General features: G+C 35.6%; 1 protein-coding gene across 4 annotated transcripts; it reads right to left on the minus strand.

Annotated features, from left to right (window-relative positions):
* Positions 1–1,207: 1,207 nt before the first annotated feature.
* On the minus strand, positions 1,208–12,600 carry LOC148852451 (uncharacterized). Of its 4 annotated transcripts, XM_088942847.1 has the most exons (9): positions 12,232–12,600; positions 10,555–10,712; positions 9,109–10,444; positions 8,916–9,009; positions 8,638–8,795; positions 7,581–7,635; positions 3,933–4,042; positions 3,698–3,791; positions 1,208–2,549 (listed from the first exon to the last, which is right to left on the minus strand). In XM_088942847.1, the coding sequence occupies exons 2-9, from the start codon at positions 10,629–10,631 to the stop codon at positions 1,843–1,845; spliced, it is 2,631 nt and encodes an 876-aa protein (XP_088798973.1). In that variant the 5' UTR covers positions 10,632–10,712; positions 12,232–12,600; the 3' UTR covers positions 1,208–1,842. The 4 variants fall into 4 exon arrangements, with proteins under 4 accessions (XP_088798973.1, XP_088798972.1, XP_088798971.1 ...); XM_088942846.1 differs by having other exon boundaries at positions 9,109–10,712; positions 12,232–12,362; XM_088942845.1 differs by lacking the exon at positions 12,232–12,600 and having other exon boundaries at positions 9,109–10,811.
* Positions 12,601–20,754: the final 8,154 nt, after the last annotated feature.

Here is a 20,754-nt window from a genome sequence, read left to right on the forward strand (position 1 = left end):
TATATAGTATACATATTCATGAGTTGACATATAAATCAATTACATAAGAAAATAACTTGTTCTCTAGGCTTGTCTTCCCTTATATAGATGAAGGTAAGACTTTTCAACTCCTAAGTGCTGTTAGACTAATAATTATGCTTACTATTGGGTGTAATGCATTAACAAGAATGTTGTTCCAACTTCCAAGTCTCACATTGCTTGGGTGTTTCTCCAAGTACTTCATTTGTATAAGAAGAGACAATTATGTGTTTCTCCAAGTACTTCATTCATATCTATCTCTCTATATATATTCAGCCCAATGTGTTTTTATACAATTTATTTCATTATTACTACATATTATATACTTAAAATTTCTATGTTTTAGGGCCTGGGCCTGGCCTGAGCAATACCCTAGCACAGGTGCTAAGCTTGACTCGTGTCCAGCCTGGTCCATCATCACCCCTATTGATATCTAATAACTTCTGTATATCATAACTTCTAGTAGTCGATTATGGTATCATAACTGATAAGTGATAACCAATCAATGCTTATGAACGCCCAGCATTTAATCCAACTATGGTTTGGAAGCACCGTTTTCTGAAACGTTGTTGTCAGGTAGGACATTTATGGGCAATAACAACACCTTATGTTTGGTATCAGTGTTCCATATCTGTTTTCAACACTGGTACCTATTATAGGAAGTCCACATCAATGTTACATTATTTCTTCGTTGGCAGCAATGGTCTCTAAATTGAAAAAACGTTGAATTCAGCACTTCCTCAGATCACGCCTTCTCGATTTCTAAGACGTAGTTTGGAGCACCATTTTTTATGAAATACCAATTTTTCCAACATAACGCTAATGTATCATCATTTTTTGGAGCAACGACATGGATGCCAAACACCGCCTAAGAATTTTGTCCAGGACTTGTGCATTTATTGTGCATATGATACAGAGAAAGGAAGCAGCTGATTGGTAAAATTTCTTGTTGGTTTGCACCTGGGTTAGGGGTTATGGGTTCGGGGATGGGCTACCCCCTACCCCTCACGGTTGTGTAACCCTTCAAAATATATCAACATCACGAATTCGATGCTGTGTCATTTGATAAAACAAATTGAATCTAATAATTAATTACAAATTACCATTTGTCATCCAATATTTTTACTGGAATTTAAACCAGTTTCGTGTTTAACCTTAAAAAAAAATCAGAATACTTGGAAACAAATTAAAAATTAATAAACAAATATATGAAATTTTCAGGAGGTACTACATTATCATCGAATTCTTTTCTTTAAACTCCATATGAAATGACCAAACCCTTATTAACAGTCAATTAAGAAAAATTAGAGCAAGGCATAATTCTCCTACATATCTTTATGTAAAATAGTTATAAAACTAGTTTGTATGTATCTGTTGCTGAAGCTTGCAAGTGTTGTAGATCAGCAAACGTCTTCTGTTGAAAAATATGACCCCACTCACAGCCACACCTGAAATTGGATTGCTGCTCCACGATTGGGAATGCATAACTAGACTTCTGACGTGATGGGTTTTATCTAATGGAAACATGGGCCCAATGTCAATGGAGGCCCATCCTTGGTCCAACTTTAAATGCTGCGCCCACATTAATACACTAAGGTTTTTGGGCCTACTCATGAATTTTGTAAATCCTTGATGTTGGAAAAGGAACCACCTCTTTAACTCTTTGTCTTTGATGCCTTTTTCCGGCCTCTGAACTCTAGAATGTCTTCTGGGTCAACTGAACTTGCAAGCTAGAACAGAATTAATACAGGCCATGTTCATTCTACCATGGAAGCTTTGAACAAACAAATGAGTAAGCTCCAACTCTTACTGATACAGCTTTTTTTATGTTTCTTTGAAGAGATTGTTTTGGCGACCAACCCGAATTGGCAGCCCAAAATTTCGATATATTCTAAGCTCACCTCCTAACCCCGCTGTCACCAGCGCCAGACCCCAAGCTGTTGCCTGGACGGCAGTAGCCCCGCTGTTATTACTCCCTTCCTGCAACGACCAAGACGAAGATGGAGAATGGCGTGGAGTATGCGTAGATGGTGACTCGAGATGCCCAGGCGAAGCAACACCTGAAGAAGCCGAGGCGTTGCGACAGAGCCCTGAGTCTGTACGAGTTGCTGCTTTGTCCAACTCCTCTTCTGGGAAAATTGCCCTATCCGAGAAGCTGTTCTTCTTTTTGAACGGTGAGAAACTACTTCTCCTCCCGCTGCAGTGCACGGAGGAGTCTTCAGGAAATAAAGGGCTCAAGAAGGAAGAAGGTGGCAGCACACTGATGCGTTTTGAGTGTTTTTTCGAGTGGACTGTCGGCATTGGTGGCTCATGCTTGGTACCAACAGGCCATGGGATTGCAACTGATACATCGTTGCATTGGAATCGCTCATGGGCTCGATTGGTGACATGACCTTTGATCTTTCCACTACCCAGATTACGGATTTCGTCGTGCTTCCATACACAGACAGTAGAATCTTCACTTGCACAGACAACGTATTTCCCATCTGCAGTGAATGATGCCGATATTTGGCTACTCGTATTCCGAAATCCTGTTGAAGAATAGTTCGTCCAGTCAGAAAATTAATACAGGTGCTTGTATTCATGTAGTTCCAGTTAATTAATTATAACTAACGCCCAATCCAACAAAATTGTAATCAAATATTTTCCGGTTCCCACGCCTTATACATCTGTGTATGTATCTTATATGTAATTAGTTATTTTTATTAATTTTTATTGTGTTACTTATAAAATATTAATTATTAAATAGTAATTATTAATTTTTTAAAATATTTTAATTTTTATGTCTAAATTATTAATTATTAATTTTAATTGTGTTATTTTTTAATTATTGATTTTTATCAAATTTTAAAAATTATTTTAATTTTTATTTGTATATTATTAATTATTAATAATTTTAAATGTATTATTTATTATTTACTAATTTATTATTTTTATTTATATTATTTTGAATTTCATAAATTATTTGATATGAAATAATACAAATTGAACTCAAAATTATCAACTAGTTTGTTCTTGGGGTAAATTAGTAAAATCAGGGAATTTCATATGCTGAATGGTTGATCCAACACAAACAACCTTATCTAAAGTAGAAAAACATCACAACTCTTTTCAGATTCCAGACATACTTTTAGGGGGCATTCTTTTTTTGGATTTGGAGCGGGGGGGGGGGGGGAAGTTGGTCAATGGAATTTTGGTTCCCATTGATTACGAATCCCATGTTCTTTTTTCAGCTTTATATGGAGACTAAGGAAAGTTTATTTTCTTGGGTATCACTTACCCAGAAAAGTGATACTCATCTCCTAAATGGGTAAATTACTTTCCCACATAGGGGGAAGTTGCCAATACTTGAATGTAACAAAAATGCCCCTTTTAATAATCGATTTCTATAGCTAAAATGGTCATTGCCTTATTTACCTGAAAAATAAAAGAACATGGGTAAATGCACTTACCCGAGTAAGTATTTCCCATGAAAAACTTACCCAAACAATTGCATTTACCCGGGTAAATAACTTAATGAAAAGCGAATAGGGACTTAATATCTTTTTAAATTTTAAGATTTCAGATTTCAGATTTATCAAACACCACCTTAGTGTAAATTAGATCCATATCCAATACTCTGGTCAGCTTTCTCATTTTATATACATATTTGGATAATAAAGATACAGATGATATATACCTCTGAATTTATGAGTGAGATCAGAACCATGAAAGATTCGGATCCGTGAATCAGTAGAGGTAATTAACACCTCGGATGGATTCCCTGGGCGAAACTGTCCAAGGACAAATTTTAGTCAACCTGCATATTATATATCAATTATATAGAAAAGAAAGAAACTAAACACACAAATTGGCAAAATAATAGAAAAAACTTTGTACAGAGAGTTACAGGCCTAAAAATGGATATTGGTAACCTGAAAACCAGTGATCTTTTTTGCATGAGTCTTCTTTTTGTTCTTGTTCTGGATATCTATCTTCTTTTTCTTTTGGATGTTTACCCGACCTTTGGGAAGCAGTTTGTATTCTGAACCATCAATCAAATAGGAATCAACATTGCTTTTCCAAATGAACTGAAAAAAAGAAGTATCCCTCAGGAGGAATTGTAAACACTACATCATTTTTAGTACCTCTATGCAAATTAAATGTCTTCTAAATGTGAACATCTTTCAAGAATTTTGGAAAAATTGAGGAGTTTCCATCAAAAGATCTCCTAGCTAGTCCAAGGAAAACTAGGAATGGCAATGGGGCGGGGCACCCCCTCCCCGTCCCTTCCCCGTAGTCAAGATACTTTTCCCTATCCCCACCCCGTCCCCGGTGGTGGGGCGGGTTTAGGGTGGGGCATCTACTCTCAGTCAGGGACGAGTAATTCCTGAATTTTCCCCGCTCCAAGGCAACTACTTAAAAATTATCTATTTTTGTGGATAATTTATACATATAATATAGGAATTTAGGGGTATTTTGGGAATTGAATTATAATACTTTGGGGTTATTTCAAAAATAAAACTATGGGATTCTAGGATTTTAAGAATTTAGGGAAATCTTAGAAATATTTTAAATATTATATTAAACCTAGAGATATTTTACTAATTTTACCTTCAGGTTCAGGGAATTATATACAAAACCCGTTCCCACCCCGTCCCTGATTTGAGAAAAAAATATTTTCCCCGTCCCTGCCCCGTACCCGTTTAAGGTCAAAGAAAACCTGCTCCGTTCGGGGCGGGGCCACGGTTTCACATAAAGATATAACTGAAACAAAAATTTTATATCTATAGTAATACTACCAAATGATGATGATGATGATGATATGTGTTTAAAATTTTCCACATTTGTCCCAAAAAAGGTTTAATTGATGATGATACTAGCTGTGAGTTACTTAGGAACTCTTTGATGCCTCTTAATGCTGAATGTTGAAAATCATTCATGCATTTTCAGAGCCAATAAGAGCGTTCGGTTTCATTTCTCGCTTCATCCTTAAATGTCATGTCAGTCCTTATTTTCCACTAACTTTACTTTTTTGTTTTCCAAAAATTACCCCCAAAAGCTTATTCCTTTCACATATACTACAATTTGAAAAACCTATATAATAACAACAACAATAATAATAATAATAATAATAATAATAATAATAATAATAATAATAATAATAATAAAGTAATATTTAAATTTATTACTATTATTAATTATTTATGTATTATTTGAGTATTTTATTAAATCATAATTTTATTTTATTATCCATTAAATTATTTGCCAATATATTATTTTAATTAATTAAAATTTAATTCATAAATAATAAAATTTAGTTAAGAAGCAATAATTTCTATTCAAAATTAGTTAATTAATTAAAAATTAAATATTAATTATTAAAAAGTAATTGACTAACAATAAAACTTCATTAGTAATAAATATTTTTATTATTTATTATCTAGATATAATTTATTATGTTAATAACCTATTATGTAATTATCTATTTATAAATCAGTAAATAATTTATTATTAATTATTAAGAATTAATGAATTGATTATTAAATCAATTGATTATTTTAATTAATAAAAATTAAATAATTTATATGATTAATTAGTTAAAATAACAAATTATTATATAATTTTTATATAAATTGTTTAAGTAATGCTTAATATCTTAAAAAAATAGGTAATTAATTATAAAAGTATTTATTACTAGTTAGTAATTACTCAATTTTTAAAAATATTTAATTATTTATAAGTTTTTACATTCAATTTATGAATTGTTAGTTAGTTTGTTAAACAATTAAACAAACTTTCTATTATCCAAGGTTAAAATGGTCAATTGTCATTTTTGAGAATTCAGCATTCAAATTTCAGAACAACATTCTCTACATTCAGACTTCAGAGCCAAGAGAAGTTACAAACAATAGTACACTTCTAAAAGTAATTATTACAGTTTCAGAGGAATTTAGAGTTCATAATTTAATGCAAACGAACATGCCCTTAGGCTCCAATAAAAAATCATGATGGGATGTGTTGTGAGCGAAAAACATGTTAACAAGTGGCAACCATGAATGTAACAAACAAGTATGGGAGATATCAATGTGTAGTTGGATGTTGTGTGTCAGGGTGTTAATATGCTTTTGTTGGTAGTAGATCTAGAGCATTACTGCTACTAACAAACAAATCAAAGCACATCAAATTTTTGTGTCACCTATCCTCAAGCCATAATAATTTTAAGAAAATAATTTGCACAAGTGCATGTTTATCATTGTCGAGGACAAGTGCATGACACAAAATTGTGATGTGGCTAGCATGTTTTGTTACTAGAGGATCCCCATAAGATTATTATTATTATTGCAACTAGTGGGGACCTGTGCGATGCACAGGATTTATTAAGCCAAAGATAAATAATATAAAGGGTCATTTATTAAGATACCTCTTATAATTTCATAGATTTACTAAAATCTACCCTATAATTAGCATTTTACTAAAATACTACTTATAATTTGCAATGAATTTAATCAATATTCCATTAGATGATAATGGAAAATGACAGTGTTGACCGTAATGTTCATTTCAATAAATTTAATCAAAAGAAAATAAAAACAAAAATACCATTTTTGTCCTTAATAAGACAAACAACCACTCTATTGCTTACATTTGTTTTTTTTTTTGTACAAAAAATTATTAAGGATATTTTTTGAATAAAAAATAATAGGACTAATGGCAAAACAAACACTCCTTAATGAAAGGTTTATTAAGTAAATAAGTTGTAAAATATATGGGATATTTTAATAAAATGAAAATTATAAGGTAGGTTTAAGTAAATATGTAAAACTATAATGTGTGTTCTAGTAAATGACCCTAATAAAACACATAAGAGTATACAATTGTTTTTTATATTTTTAACTTTGTAAATAATTAATAATTACTCATATTTTATATACTACTTTTAATGAATTGTTTATCATACAAAATTAACAATAATTAATTTCAGTTAGGTTTATTCATCAAACTGATGAAACAATCCAACTCGATCAACTCAACCCAAGTTGGTCAGTTTTCTAGTATTTTAGGTTGGCTTATGTTCAAAAATTTCCCAATTCGACCAAGTTGGATCAATTTCACTTTGACCATTTGTAAACCAACCTAAATTGAATGACCTAACCATGGATATATATTAATATTTTAAATATAATTTTTAATTTGAAAAAGTGGGAAATTTCTTATTTTTCTTAGTCTAAAATGTTTTATATACTAAATCTAATTTATAAATTTATTGTTTAATAATTGCACTATATCTTTAAAATTAAATTCAATTTGTAAGTTTAAATCCTTTGAGTCCTTTTATTTGAGTGTAATGCTTAAAAAATAGTTTTTTTTTCTCTGGTTTAACTCCATTGAAGGCCTCATATTAAGCTTGGAGTGATTCCGTACTTAGATTTGGAAAGTATCTTCTTCTTTTATATTTCTGTTCTACATTACTTTATCATTATTGTCTAATGCTGACATAGTTTAGCTGCAATAGAACTCAACCAGAATTATTGATAAGTTTAATTAGATCATAAGAGTGACAGTAATAGAATAGCTCATACCGCTAGAAATGTTATAAGAACAGCAGCTTCCATTTTGTGAGCCAACTAATGCACCCTTCAATAACAAAAAGAAAGCATCATTGAGTGGAAAAACTCATTTTAGCATGTTCTTTTGGAGTCCAATGAAGTGCTCAAAAGGATCGACCAAGGCATTATGATAAGAATACTCAACCAAGCACTTGTAAAATTGGATCATCTAATATCCAATTTAATTAAGTCTTTATACATTAAGAAAATCTTAACGAAATATGTCATTGCCGCTCAAGTTTGGAAGGAGTACAAATACAAATATGTAGGGTGCAAAACTTTGTATTTTAATTTGTATGTATTTATATTGTACATATTTGTATTTGTAGAGATTGGCTTCCATCAGGGCAAGCCCATGCTCACACCGTCCCAACAGCCTCTTGCACCCTTACACCGGGAATATCTCCCCATGAAATAAAGCATATGAGTGTGGAGATATTCCCAAGGCAAGGCTGTAAAGGCTGCTCGAATGGGTGTTGCCTTGATGGAAGCCGAACTCGTATTTGTATTCCTTCCAAACTGAGCCTGAAGGAAAAATAAGGGATAAGTTCTAGAAAACAAAAATAGTTCAGTGAAGGAATTATATGATTTGTGAAATGAATGTAGCAGAAATGCCAATGCTTGGAGAGACTAATGGTAAGTAAAACTAGGAAGGACAGGGCTAAAAAATGAATTCATACAAAGAAACCTAGGAGTAGCCCCAATAGGTGATAGAATGAGATAAAGTAGATTGAGATGGTTTAATGATCACAAGCAAAGCGACATCACCTGATAAAAAAAAAACGATATGATCTATTACAAGTTGAAGGGGCTCGAAGAAAATAGGGGCAGATAGATCCTAATAGGATTTAGGTGGAAGTACTAAGAAATGATTTAAGCACCCATAATTTTTTGATAGATATCTACTGAACAGAAGGGAATGGGTACACAGGATTCATGTAGCTCAGCCCATAGTTGGAACAAGGCTATGAGGATGATGAGGATGATGTAAAAATAAAGAAGAAAAGAAAACATAGAGCAGCATATGAACCTTTCCATCAGGAGTGTAGCAAGCAGCAGTAACCATTTCATGAAGATCAGTCCAATCAACAACTTTCCGTTTTGGTATGTTCCATATTCGGACTTTGGCATCAAGAGAACCACTGATGAAATATCTATCATCTATTGGATTGAACTGTACGCAAGTTACTGCCCAACCATAACAGAAACAAGACCATAAGAAGGATGAACAACCATGTTCAAAGGATACTGAAATAGTACATTATTTATCACATTGAACCTAGCTAGCTTTGGTTCTGGGCATCTCACCATAATCATTATGTGCAAACAACTTCAAACATGTCTTGCTTTCTATGTCCCACAACCTAACAGTTTTGTCCATTGAAGAGGAAAGTAGTAATTGCTGAAAATTCACAGAAAAGCAGATATTAGTTCCTTTTCCTTCAGTAACATTGGCAAGAATTTTTAGAGTTTCAACATTCATGGAATTAGCAGAGCTGACCTGTGATTTGGACCAGGAGAGATCCAAAACATCAGCCAGGTGACCTTCGAAAGAGCAAACTGGTTTATCTGAGAGTAAGAAACTGGTTTCTGGTATGAGCACATGATTAGGGAACGATCCCTTTTTGCAGGTAGATGAAGCTTTTCCCTTTTTCTTCCTCTCCCATGAAGATGAATGACTCTCTGCAAGAGATCGATCAGAGGAAATGCTTGCATTGGATGGACGTGGAGCATTGAAATTTTGATCATCTAGGGTTGATTCCACATCACATTCCAACACTTCCCAGACATGAATTATACAATCTTCTCCTGCACTTGCCAAGTAACGTGCATCAAAGCTAAATCTAATAGTCCAAATAGAACCCTCATGAGCCTTAATCTCTTGGCACATATATAGAGCGGTTAGCTCTTTGAAAGATTTTCCATTCTGGCGAGCTTTTGTCCATGCGGAGGTGCGAATCTCTGGAGATTGCTGTTCCACTAATGGACACTTCTCTTTTTCACCCTTGAACCCAGTAACTGAATTCGCAACACCCTTTATGTTCTTCAACAAAGAAGCACCCTTTTTCTTGCTTGATTTGAAACTCTTACTCAAAATAGTATTGGAGCCGATTTTTCTTTCACTTACACTGATTCTTCCACTGTCATCAAGTCTAGACACGTTTTCTCGACGCATCAGCTCTCTAACAATTGGGGAATAACCAACGCAAAACTTCTCAAATTCATCCCTGGTTAGCTGCTTTCCAGTTTGAAGATCACACAACCTGTTCCACATACCATTGTCATCGAACTCGTTGACAAGGAAATCCTTACCTGTGTCTAGGTTCTTTATCACAAAGAAAGAATCATTTTTGTTTCTTAGCAAAACCGATGTTAGTCGATCATTGGGGAGATCTGAGGATTTAATCCCAGCTTTCTTTATAGACAGCTCGATGGAAGCAGAACGTAACCGTGAACTGTGGTTGCATAACAAGGATGATTCCGAAGAGTGTCGAAGCAGTTGCTTCGTCAATGCAACAGAGTGAAAATCTTCCATTCTTCTTTTGGCAATTCCATAAGCTGATATTATGCTTCCCTCTGATCTAGATCGAACAATCATGGTTGGAGACAACGTTGGTGAAGATGAAGGCTCTTGGTTCTGTTCGTCTCTCCCTGGGGGAGCTGAGGTAGGCACCACCAAAGATGGCGATTTGACGAGTCTTCCACCTTTTGTCGAAGCAGCATGCGTAAGTTCAGAGGTGGTGAGGCTGAGGAGCTCCCTGTTGGACGTCAAGCCCATGCCTTCAAGAAGGCGCCTGCGTCTATCCTTAATGGAAATGGGCTCTGCCATCCATACACTGTATTCGTCGGACATGGAGTGAGAAGCCACCACTGGACCTTCATTAGAGAAGCAAAAGAGCTCCTCCGGCGGAGTCGAACTGGTGGAGGCAAAAGAGATGCAGCTTACCTCCTGGTATTCATCGTCGTCATCCGATCCTGAAGAGAAGTTGGGCAATCCGGAGGAATCGAAGAAGCAGTCTTCATTATCGTCCCCCAAAGTATCCAACTTCAGGGTCATCGTCCTCCTTTTTGCCATCCTTGCACATTGATTGCAGAGAATTCAGTCTGAGAGAGAGAGAGAAAATTTTCTGAGTTTTTGAGTATTGCTTTCAATGGATAAAGAGAAGTAACCGTTCGTTTTGTTTAGTTGTTCATTATTTTTGTGGTAAAGGCGCAGCAATGAATCAACCTTGATTTGAGGAGTCAAATTGTTCAAACCCAATTTGAAACGGTCTACCTTCTTTCCTCAACCTTTCATCGTTTACCTTACAATTTTACACCTGGCAGGCTGGCACTGGCAGGGACCTACGAAAAAGTGGGTCCCTTCCTGTGAGTTATTCCAACCATATCAAATGCTCACATAGCCGGATAGCTTGAACCTCGAGGGTTACAAACTTACAACTTCAAGAAGGCTTTCTGGTTTCTACTTGACAAAAGTAGAAACAATTGTAAAGGATTACATTCACATATACCCATCTACTTGACATAAGAAGAAACAATAGAAAGCATTACAAAAGTATAGAAACAAAATCCTATCCACAAAGACACTACAGCTGTACATCGATAACATCTCCCTTGAATACTAGAGATTGGATCTCCACTCATAAAGGTATTTGGTATGGCTTTGATAAAGGGTGCCACGTCATCGCCATGTGGGCAGTTACTCCATGAGTCCGCGTTCTGTGCACCCGTGGGTGCACTCGACTTGTGATCCCGCGAATAGGACAAGGATACATCAACCATGCTAACGTTAACGTGCGTTTGAACGTTAACATGGTCTGATCGATTCAATCGGACATGAACCGGTCGCGACACCAGAGCTCGTTCCACCGAGTCCTTTCTCCATCGGCGGCGACAAGGAAACCTCCGGCAACAAGGAGACCTCTGGCGGCGACAAGTATCACCGTTGCTTTCTCTCCTCTTCTCTGCTTCTTCTCTTCTTCTCCGACGGTGACAAGGACTCGTTCCTGAATGCTCTGACGCCAGAGCAATGTTCTTAAAGCAGATGGACAGACCCAAAGTGCTAAGTTGAACCATTTATCTCTAGGCTTGACATTCAAAGACGAAGACGAGGACGATGATGGAGACAAGAGAGTCTGCTCACCACTGTAATTCCGCGAGGAAACACAGGGATTCTAGTATCATGTGCAAGGTCTTTGTAAAAACTCAGTAATTATCTGCTCAATTTTGCTGATTCGGAGTGAATATTGCTCTGAGAAGAAGCCATTAACTCTCACTCTCTCTCCCTCTCTAAACAAACAATTTCATCGATGTTAACTCAATGTTCAATACTCTTTCCAGAGGGAGAGAAATCGAAAATTTCAAAATCCAATTTAAAACTGATTCTTCCAGCAATAAAGCATTCAAAACCTCTTTAAAGAATAACCCTAGAGATTAGAAAACAAAAAAAAAATCACAAATTTCGAACAACAGAATCAAAGACAGAAGAATTCGAACTACAGAGAGAATTAGAACATGTGAAGCTCATGGGATCGATACAAAATTTTCAGTGATCAACAAATGAGAAGATCAGAAATTAATCAAAAATCGGAAAGAGATTGAAATTCGAAAAAGCAACACTCACTGTTCTGCTGTTGTTGATATGGTTGGAATCAGGAAGGAAACCCGTTTTTAACAGGAGGATTTTCAGTTGTTTTTTTCTCGCTGAAACTTAAAGGACCCTGGTTTCTGGGTGGGTCTGGGTCTGAGGCTCTGTGAGCAGATGAAGGACTGAACCACTAAGGATAAGGATTTATGTCCCGAACTCTGTGTAACTTCCCCGTCAACCGCAGAGAGAGAGAGAAGACAAATCATTGAACGAGGTAGAGTTGCCATCTGCCACAGATGGTCATACCTGTCGCCGTCGATGGAGACCAGATGAGAATAAGAGAAGAGGAGAAAAGGAGAAGAGAAGAGGCAAAGAAGAGGAGAAGAAGAGAAGAGGAGAGAAAGCAACGGTTAACGTTGGCATGGGGAGTGTTTGATGGAAGAGCTCCGGTGTCACGACTGGGTCATATCCGATTGAACCGACCACACCAAGTTAACGCTCAAACACGCGTTAACGTTGGCATAGTCGACGTGTCCTTCTTCTATTCGCAGGTTCACACGTTCTGTGTTCAATGCACCCACGGGTGCACAGAACGTGACTCTTAATCATTTATCTTATAAATATTTGTTTTAAGTTAACTGTTGAAAGAAACTTTATTTTAATGCTTGCCTCAATAAAAATGTGTTTATTTATTGTTCCACTTATGTGGCACCTAGTGGCGTCTAGGTGTCAATAAATATCAGAAAAATGTTCATCATCCCCTTTTTTTTCAGTTTTGAAAGCAAATCAAATACAAATGTTTATTTAATAACAGAAGCCATGCCATATACAAAACGCGCCTCACACTGACCTCACAGTACATTTCGGCCATGCATTTGAAACACCTCTCATGAATTAAAAATTTTCAAGTATGAGATGTTCCAGGTGCACCACTGAAACGTGCTGTGAATTGAGTGCGACACATGTTTGTGAGAGCAGATCTGAACTCTGAATGGTAATGTATAAGTACTGGGAGACATTCTCAACCTGCAGTTGTGGTGACGGGATCTGCTCCTCACAAATGGACGCCTCACAGGCACATCCACCATGCATTGAGAACATCTCTCATGAATAATAACCAATAAGTATGGGAGATGTTCTCAATGCATGATAGGATGTGCATGTGAGGCGCCAACTGTGAGGAGCAGATCCGATCTCGCAGTTGTGATATATCATATATGGATAGGTGTGGATAGGGCTCTTGTTGGTAGGAGATCCGAACACTCCTTGGATCACTACGTGAAATGGGTGGGTCCTCGGCATTATGGTAACAATGATGGTATGGAAAATAATCAAATTATATGAGAAACAAGAACGTTATATTACCATAGAAGAGGATTTTAAATATCAATTATAATAATATGGGGATGTAGCTCAAATGGTAAAGTGTTCGCTTTGCATGTGAGAGGTAAAGGGTTTGATCCCCTGCATCTCCATTAATAATTTGCTTTGTTTTTGTTTTCATATTTTTTGACATGACTGAATATCTTATATATATATATTATATTTATATTAAATGAAGGTTTTCAAATTACGTATCATAATAAAAGAAAACTATCCATATTTTAATCATTATTGAAAAGGTATCTTTTGAAATAAATATTTCTTAAAATTTTAATAATTATTTAAAATATTAATAAATATAAATTTAACATTATTAATTTTTATAATTTAAATTTAACATTACTGATTCCCCGTACTTAATATGGGATCATTCACTAGTGATCCCCATTCTCAATTCATTGTAGTGGGAACATGATCAAGCCATCTAGGACTCTTGGTGTCACTACTCTACTCTGGAGGGGTGCTAGTTTCCTTTGCGCTATATCATGTGCCTGCAATTACCTTATCTTTTGAGGATTTGTATTCTGTCAATTGTTGTTATTGTATGGTTCATGCATTTGTATCCAATTTTTATTACCTTATCTTTCAAGGAATTGTATTCAGTGCGGTTGTTATTGTAGGGCTCATGCATTTGTATCCAATGTTTTGCACTTTTGTTAAGTAAGTGATGGTATGAGGAATGAAATAGAGGTTCCTATATTGTCACCTTCTACACATTTAGCAAGGTTTAGATGGAATATTCCTCCATCTACAGTAGGGTTGTGGGTCGGGTTCAACCTGATGGACTCGATGGATTCAAATTGATTGGGCTGGCTTTGCTTCTAGGAACTAGAATCGACGAGTCGATTTTGGGTTCTAATATAGTGTTCTCATTATTATTAGTTCAGAATCGGTTTCACCTAGTCTTGAATTAATAAAAGAATCGTACAAATGGGGGCAACTCTGCTGGGGATTAGTTCTTATCCCGAAGACCTCGGTGGGCAACCTCATCCCATCAACCTTAGAAGCCTCATCCGATCAGGACATAGATCTTTGGCTATAAAAAGGTACCTCCCGCTCAAGGTAAGGGATTTGACTTCTGGTTTTCCATACTGTTACTTTGCTCGGACCAGCACCGTTTTCTCAACTGCTCGGCCTAACCACCCACCATTCTTGACTAACTTGAGCATTAGAGTACCTACATGGGGATAACTCCTCAGGCCTCTGACTTCGTTCTTGGTTTCAGATCTTAGAGTGTGGTTTCATCCTTCCATCTCAACTCCATCCAGTTGGCAGGATTATCTGATTGCGACCTCGGTTCAAGAACTATTTCGGATCGAGCAGCATTAGATTGGCGTCGTCTTTTGGAATCGTACAAAAAGCCATTCCTAACCCTTTTTTCGTGCATTCAAGAAAGATGCCAAGAAACACACCTGATCCCTTAACAAGTTGATCTCCATCTAGGGGATCTAGCTCTCACCGTAACCCTCCACCGCGTGAATTTCAACAACTGCCCCAACCGCAGGCCGTAGTCGACCCCACCCAGTTTCAGGTGATGCAGGAAAAGGTCGACCAAATCTTGGCAATGATGTAGACGCTAGGCTCTATGCCACAACCTCCTCAGGTCGTCCCTCCCCATTCCCTGACGCTTAATGCGACTAATTCTCGCCCTGAGGACCCCAAAAGGCGTTGGTCGGATAGGGGCAAGGTGTAGTATGATCAAGAAAGACAGACATCAAGAAGATCAGGCTTCTAGGCCCGGTCTCGTGAACATGATGACCGCAGCAAAACACATCGATTTGCCCAAATTCCAGCAAAAGAAAGGCTCGGTGGATGGACACAACAACAACAGATCTCCATCACCAAATCTAGTTCGATTAAAGACCGCCCAATAGCACCCAAGAAAGAGAAGACTATGTGAAGATCAGGGAACTCAAACAGTGCCTAACTGAGCTGGAGTGCAGCCATGCTGACAGAAGTGCGATTCCTCCCGTAGTCCGGCCTGTGGAACCCAACAACCTGCCCGCCAAGGAGTCGATCTTCACCCAAGACATCTTGGGTGAGCGAGCCGGATGGTGAGCCCCACAGTTTGAAAGATACGACGGGACCGCGGACCCTAGTGACCATCTCGAAGCCTTCAAAGCCCAGGTGATGCTGCACGGCTCGTCCGAAGGCCTGATGTGCAAAGCCTTCGTAGCATCGCTTAAAGGTGTGGCTTTGATGTGGTACTCCTCCCTTCCCTCGCACTCGCGCTCCATCTCCTCTTGGGAGCAGCTAGAGAGAGAGTTTTTGGCACAGTTCACGGCTAGTAAGAAGCATTGGAAGACTTCAACAAGCCTCATGCAAGTGCGTAGAGGAAGGGAGAGTTCCTTAGAGAGTACTTGAACAAATTTAACTCTGAGGCCATTAAGTCCGATTGCTTGAACCAGTCGATGGTCATCATAGCTGTCATGCATGGCCTATGCCTCTCTCCCTTCAACTTCTCCATATCAAAAAATCCTCCTCAAACTATGGCAGCGTTGATGAATCATGCCCAAAAATACATCAACACCGAAGAAGCACAAGTGTAGTAGAGAGGTGAGGAGGAGCAGCCCGATAGGAAGAGGAGGGACCCCGACAACCACAAAGCAGAAAGGGCGGACAGGGACAGCAAAAGACAAGATCACCAATCAGATAGAAGACCGAGGTCACCACAGCTGACCTATAAGAACTTCACTCCGCTGATCGCACCTCGGTTAGAAATCTTGATGCATATCCGTGACCGCGGTTATGTTAGGTGGCTCGAGAAGATGAAGTCCCAAAGCAACAAAGAAACAGAGACAAATATTGTGATTTCCATTGGGACCACGAACACGAGACAGACAACTGCCATGATCTGATGCACCACCTCGAGGACCTGATTAGGGGTAGCTACCTCGAGGGATTAATTGGCATCAAGGAGCACAAGCCAAAAGAAGAACCGTGCCCCAGACCTCCGGGCTGAACTCTCCCAACTGGGGTCATTGCCATGATCTTAGGAGGGATGGCCTCCAGAGAGGAGAACAGTTTAGGCCACAAGGCATATGCCAAACAACCCGATCACCTTCACCGATGACAACCTTAGGGGGGTCCAGACCCCACACAACGACGCCTTGGTGATAATAGCTGAAATAGCAAACTTCAAAGTCTAGCACATCCTAGTAGACACAGGGAGCTCAATCGACATCCTCTTCGAAGAAGCATTTGAATAGCTCGACATCGGCAAGGACCGCCTCACCCCAATCAACACTCCTCTTATTGGTTTCTTCGAGGAGTTACTCATGCCTAAAGGGAAGATCACCTTGTCCCTTCTAATTAGAGATGGTGAAATAACAACCATGGCAATGATGGACTTCATCGTCGCCCAATGCCTCTCATCCTACAATTCCATCCTCGGTCGTCCGACCTTGAATGCTCTATGGGCCATTGTCTCCACATTCCATCTTGCATTGAAATTGCTGATCCCATATGGAGTGGGAGTAGAACGTGGGGACCAAAGGGCAGCACGACAATGTTACTTGACGTTCTGCCGAGGAAAGCGCCAAGCCACAGAGAGATTGACCATAGAGAGCATAGACCTACGAGATGAGCTAAAGACTCAACGCAACCAGCCCGTCAAACACTTGATACAGGTGCCGCTCTCCGAAGAAGACTCTGAGAAGATGGTCCAAGTTGGATCCCTCTTGGAAGATCGTCTTCGGGAAGATCTCATACAATTGTTGAAGGGTATCTTAGTAAATGAAATAAGGACTTGATACAGTTCTACTATCATCTAATGGAAGATTGATTAAATCCATTGCAAATTATAAGTGGTGTTTTAGTAAAATGCTAACTATAGGGTAAATTTTAGTAAATCCATGAAACTATAAGGGGTATTTTAGTAAATGACCCTTTCTATTATTTAGCTTTCATTAAATATTTTAAATATTTAGTAAATAACTAAATTTTTAATAATTATTGGAGATTAAACTACTTTTATTTATTAGAGATTAAAATATTAATTTAGATGAAATTACGAGTGTTGATCATGACCTGGTTTAGTTTGGTTGTAGGCTATTTGGCCAACCAAATCGACATGGTTAGGTTGGGGAGTTGGTTACTCGAAATCTATTGACCATTAGAGAAAACCAACTAAATTGGGTTGTATTGGTTTGACTTGATTTTTGATTTGCTCAATTGGTTTAAAAGATTAAATTGAAAACTTAATTTTTGGGTTGAGTTGGTCGGGTTGGTTAGTTTCATCAGTTCAATGAACAAGCTTAGCTAAAATAAATTATTGTTATTTTTGTATTAGAAAAAGTTATTAAAAACTAAGAATTATTTAAATATTCTAACAAAATTATATAATAACTTTAAAATATTTATTAAAAACACAAAAAATAATTTTATATTGTTACAAAATATATCATGAAATTATGTACTAAAAATTTAAATTATGTTTTCTTGGATTATCAATTTAAATGTTTTTAAAATATTTAATAACATGTAATAGATTTAAATAAACAAAATTCAAATAACAAATAATTTTAAATATTTTATATATTATTTAAATAATTAAATAACTAATTATTTATCATAACTAGATTTTAAATAGTTAAAATAATGAAATTATGTAATAAATTTAAAAAAATTCTTCAAAGTAGAAAAATAATTATAACATAATATTGAAATTAACAATAATTTAATAAATTAAAAAACTAAGAATGAAATTATGTAATAATAGTATAAATTATGATTTTATCGATAATTAAATTCAATAAATAATTATTATTTTAAAAGTTAAATATTTTACATATTATTTAAGTATTTAAATGACTAAATATTTTAAATTACAAAATATTTAGCATAACTATATTTTAGATAGCTAAAATAAAGAAATTATGTAATAAATTTTAAAAAAATTATAAAAATGGAAAAATAATTATAACACAATATTGAAATTAATAATAATTTAATTTTTTAAATAATATTGTAAATAATTAATTTCACTTATATCAAGTAATAATTTGAGAAAATAACTTTCAAAAAAATTAATATTTATTAATAATATTTTTAAACTCTTAATCTGTATTTATTATGTAATTATATGTTCTAAAATTAATATTTATTGTTTTTTGTGATAAATGTATTTTCAATGATTATTCTCAAAGAACCATTCAACCTAAAAGCTTAAGCTGTTAGGTGAGGTCCTTGAATAGGTTGATATTTTCTAACACGCTCCCTCACATGAAAACCTATTGGGCTTGAAGTGTGAACAAGCACAGGCCCACGCATACCGTGTGTGGAAACTTAATTAGTTATAATGGGGTAATGGGGATCAAATACTAGACTACTTGGTCAACATGGCTCTGATACCATCTCAAAGAACCATTCAACCTAAAAGTCTAAACTGTTAGGTGAGGTCCTTGAATAGGTTGATATTCTCTAACAATTATGTATAAATTTATTTTGTTTTGTTATTTAACAGAAGACTTTTAATAATTATTAGAGATTAAATTACTATTATTGAAAATTTAAAATTTAATTTATTGTACTTATTGTATTTATTATATTTATTGTATTTTTGTTATAAGTTATTGGTTAATATTTATTAGAAATTAAACTATTATTTGAGATTATACTATTTATTAACTAAGTTAATATATTTTTAGTACTTATTGTAATTTTGTAATTTTTGTAATTATTGTATTTTTTCATTATCAATATATTTTCAATAGTTGTCTATTTTCACTATAAGCTTTCAATAATTATTGGAGATTAACCTATTGTTATTTTTCAGAGATGAGACTATTACTTTAGCTGAAATTATAAGTGTTCATGAGTTGGTTCCTTTCGGTCGTAGGCTATTTGGTCAATCAAATTGACCTAGTCAGGTCAGGGAGTTGGTCAACTGAAACCGACTAACCTTTTGTGAAAACCGACCTACTCAAGTTTTATCAGTTTGGGTTGATTTTTTGGTTTGGTCAATCAATTCAAAAGATTTAAACTTTAAAATTAAATTTAATTTTAAAAATTATAGTACAATTATTAAAAAATAGATTTATGTTATAAAACATTTTAGACTAAGGAATATGGGAAAATTCCCGCTTTTCCTTATTACAAATTATATTTAAAATATATAATATTAATATGTATCCATGGTTAGATTGTTTGATTTTGGTCAGTTTACAAATGGTCAAATTGAAACTAATCCAACTTGGTCGAATTGGGAAATTTTTTAACCAAAGCCAACCTATAATACTAGTAAACCAACCAACTCGGGTCGAGTTGATCAGGTTGGTCAGTTTCATCAATTTGATGAATAAAATTAACTGAAATTAATTATTATTATTTTTGTATTATAAAAATTTTATTAAAAGTAGTATATAAAATATGAATAATTATTAATTATTTAAAAAGTTGAAAATATAAAACAATTGTATACTCTTATGTACTTCTATTAGGGTCATTTACTAGAACACACCTTTAGGGATGGCAATTTCCCCATCCCCAATGGGGACCCCACTTCCCCGACCCAATGGGGCTAGGGATGGAGATTGTTTTGGCGGGGCGAGGGCAGGGATGGGGATTAATGGGAATCCTTAGTCGAGATCGGGGTTAAGGATGGGGATTGAGGTCCTTGCCCCACCCCCGACCCCGATTATATATATATTAAATGTTATTTATATTAAATATACTATTATATTATTTATGTTAAATATATCAAAACAAATTTAAAAATTTATTTATAATTTAAAATTTTTATTTATTTTAAATAAATTTATTTTAAAAAAATACTATTATCTGAAAACATTTTGGGGATTCAGGTCTCCACGAGGAACCCACCCCCGTCGGGGATCGGGGATGGGAGTTAATTTCAGAATCAGGGTCGGGGATGGGGATTATGATCCCCAACCCGTTGCCATTCCTACAAACCTTATAGTTTCACATATTTACTTAAACCTACCTTATAGTGTTCATTTTACTAAAACATCCCATATATTTTACAACCTATTTATTTAATCAACCTTTCATTCATGAGTGTTTGTTTTTCCATTAGGCCTATATTTTTTATTCCAAAAATACCCTTAACACTTTTTTGTATAAAAACAAAATTGAACAAATATAGCTAATAGAGTGGTTGCTCGTGTCTTATTAAGGGCAAAAATGGTATTTTTATTTTTATTTTCTTTTGATTAA

Source organism: Nelumbo lutea, chromosome 5, assembly GCF_056320005.1.
Source record: "Nelumbo lutea isolate HS-2025 chromosome 5, American lotus-T2T, whole genome shotgun sequence".
Lineage (NCBI taxonomy): Eukaryota > Viridiplantae > Streptophyta > Magnoliopsida > Proteales > Nelumbonaceae > Nelumbo > Nelumbo lutea.

What these genes read in the sequence shown, in the direction of transcription:
- LOC148852451 (XM_088942846.1), bottom strand. Translation starts at nt 10,683, where the DNA reads ATGGCAAAAAGGAGGACGATGACCCTGAAGTTGGATACTTTGGGGGAC. An exon ending in GCTACACTCCTGATGGAAAG is followed by an intron (nt 7,636 to 8,637) that starts GTTCATATGCTG and finishes TTGTTATTGAAG; the next exon opens with GGTGCATTAGTTGGCTCACA. An exon ending in TTCTTATAACATTTCTAGCG is followed by an intron (nt 4,043 to 7,580) that starts GTATGAGCTATT and finishes TTGATGGTTCAG; the next exon opens with AATACAAACTGCTTCCCAAA.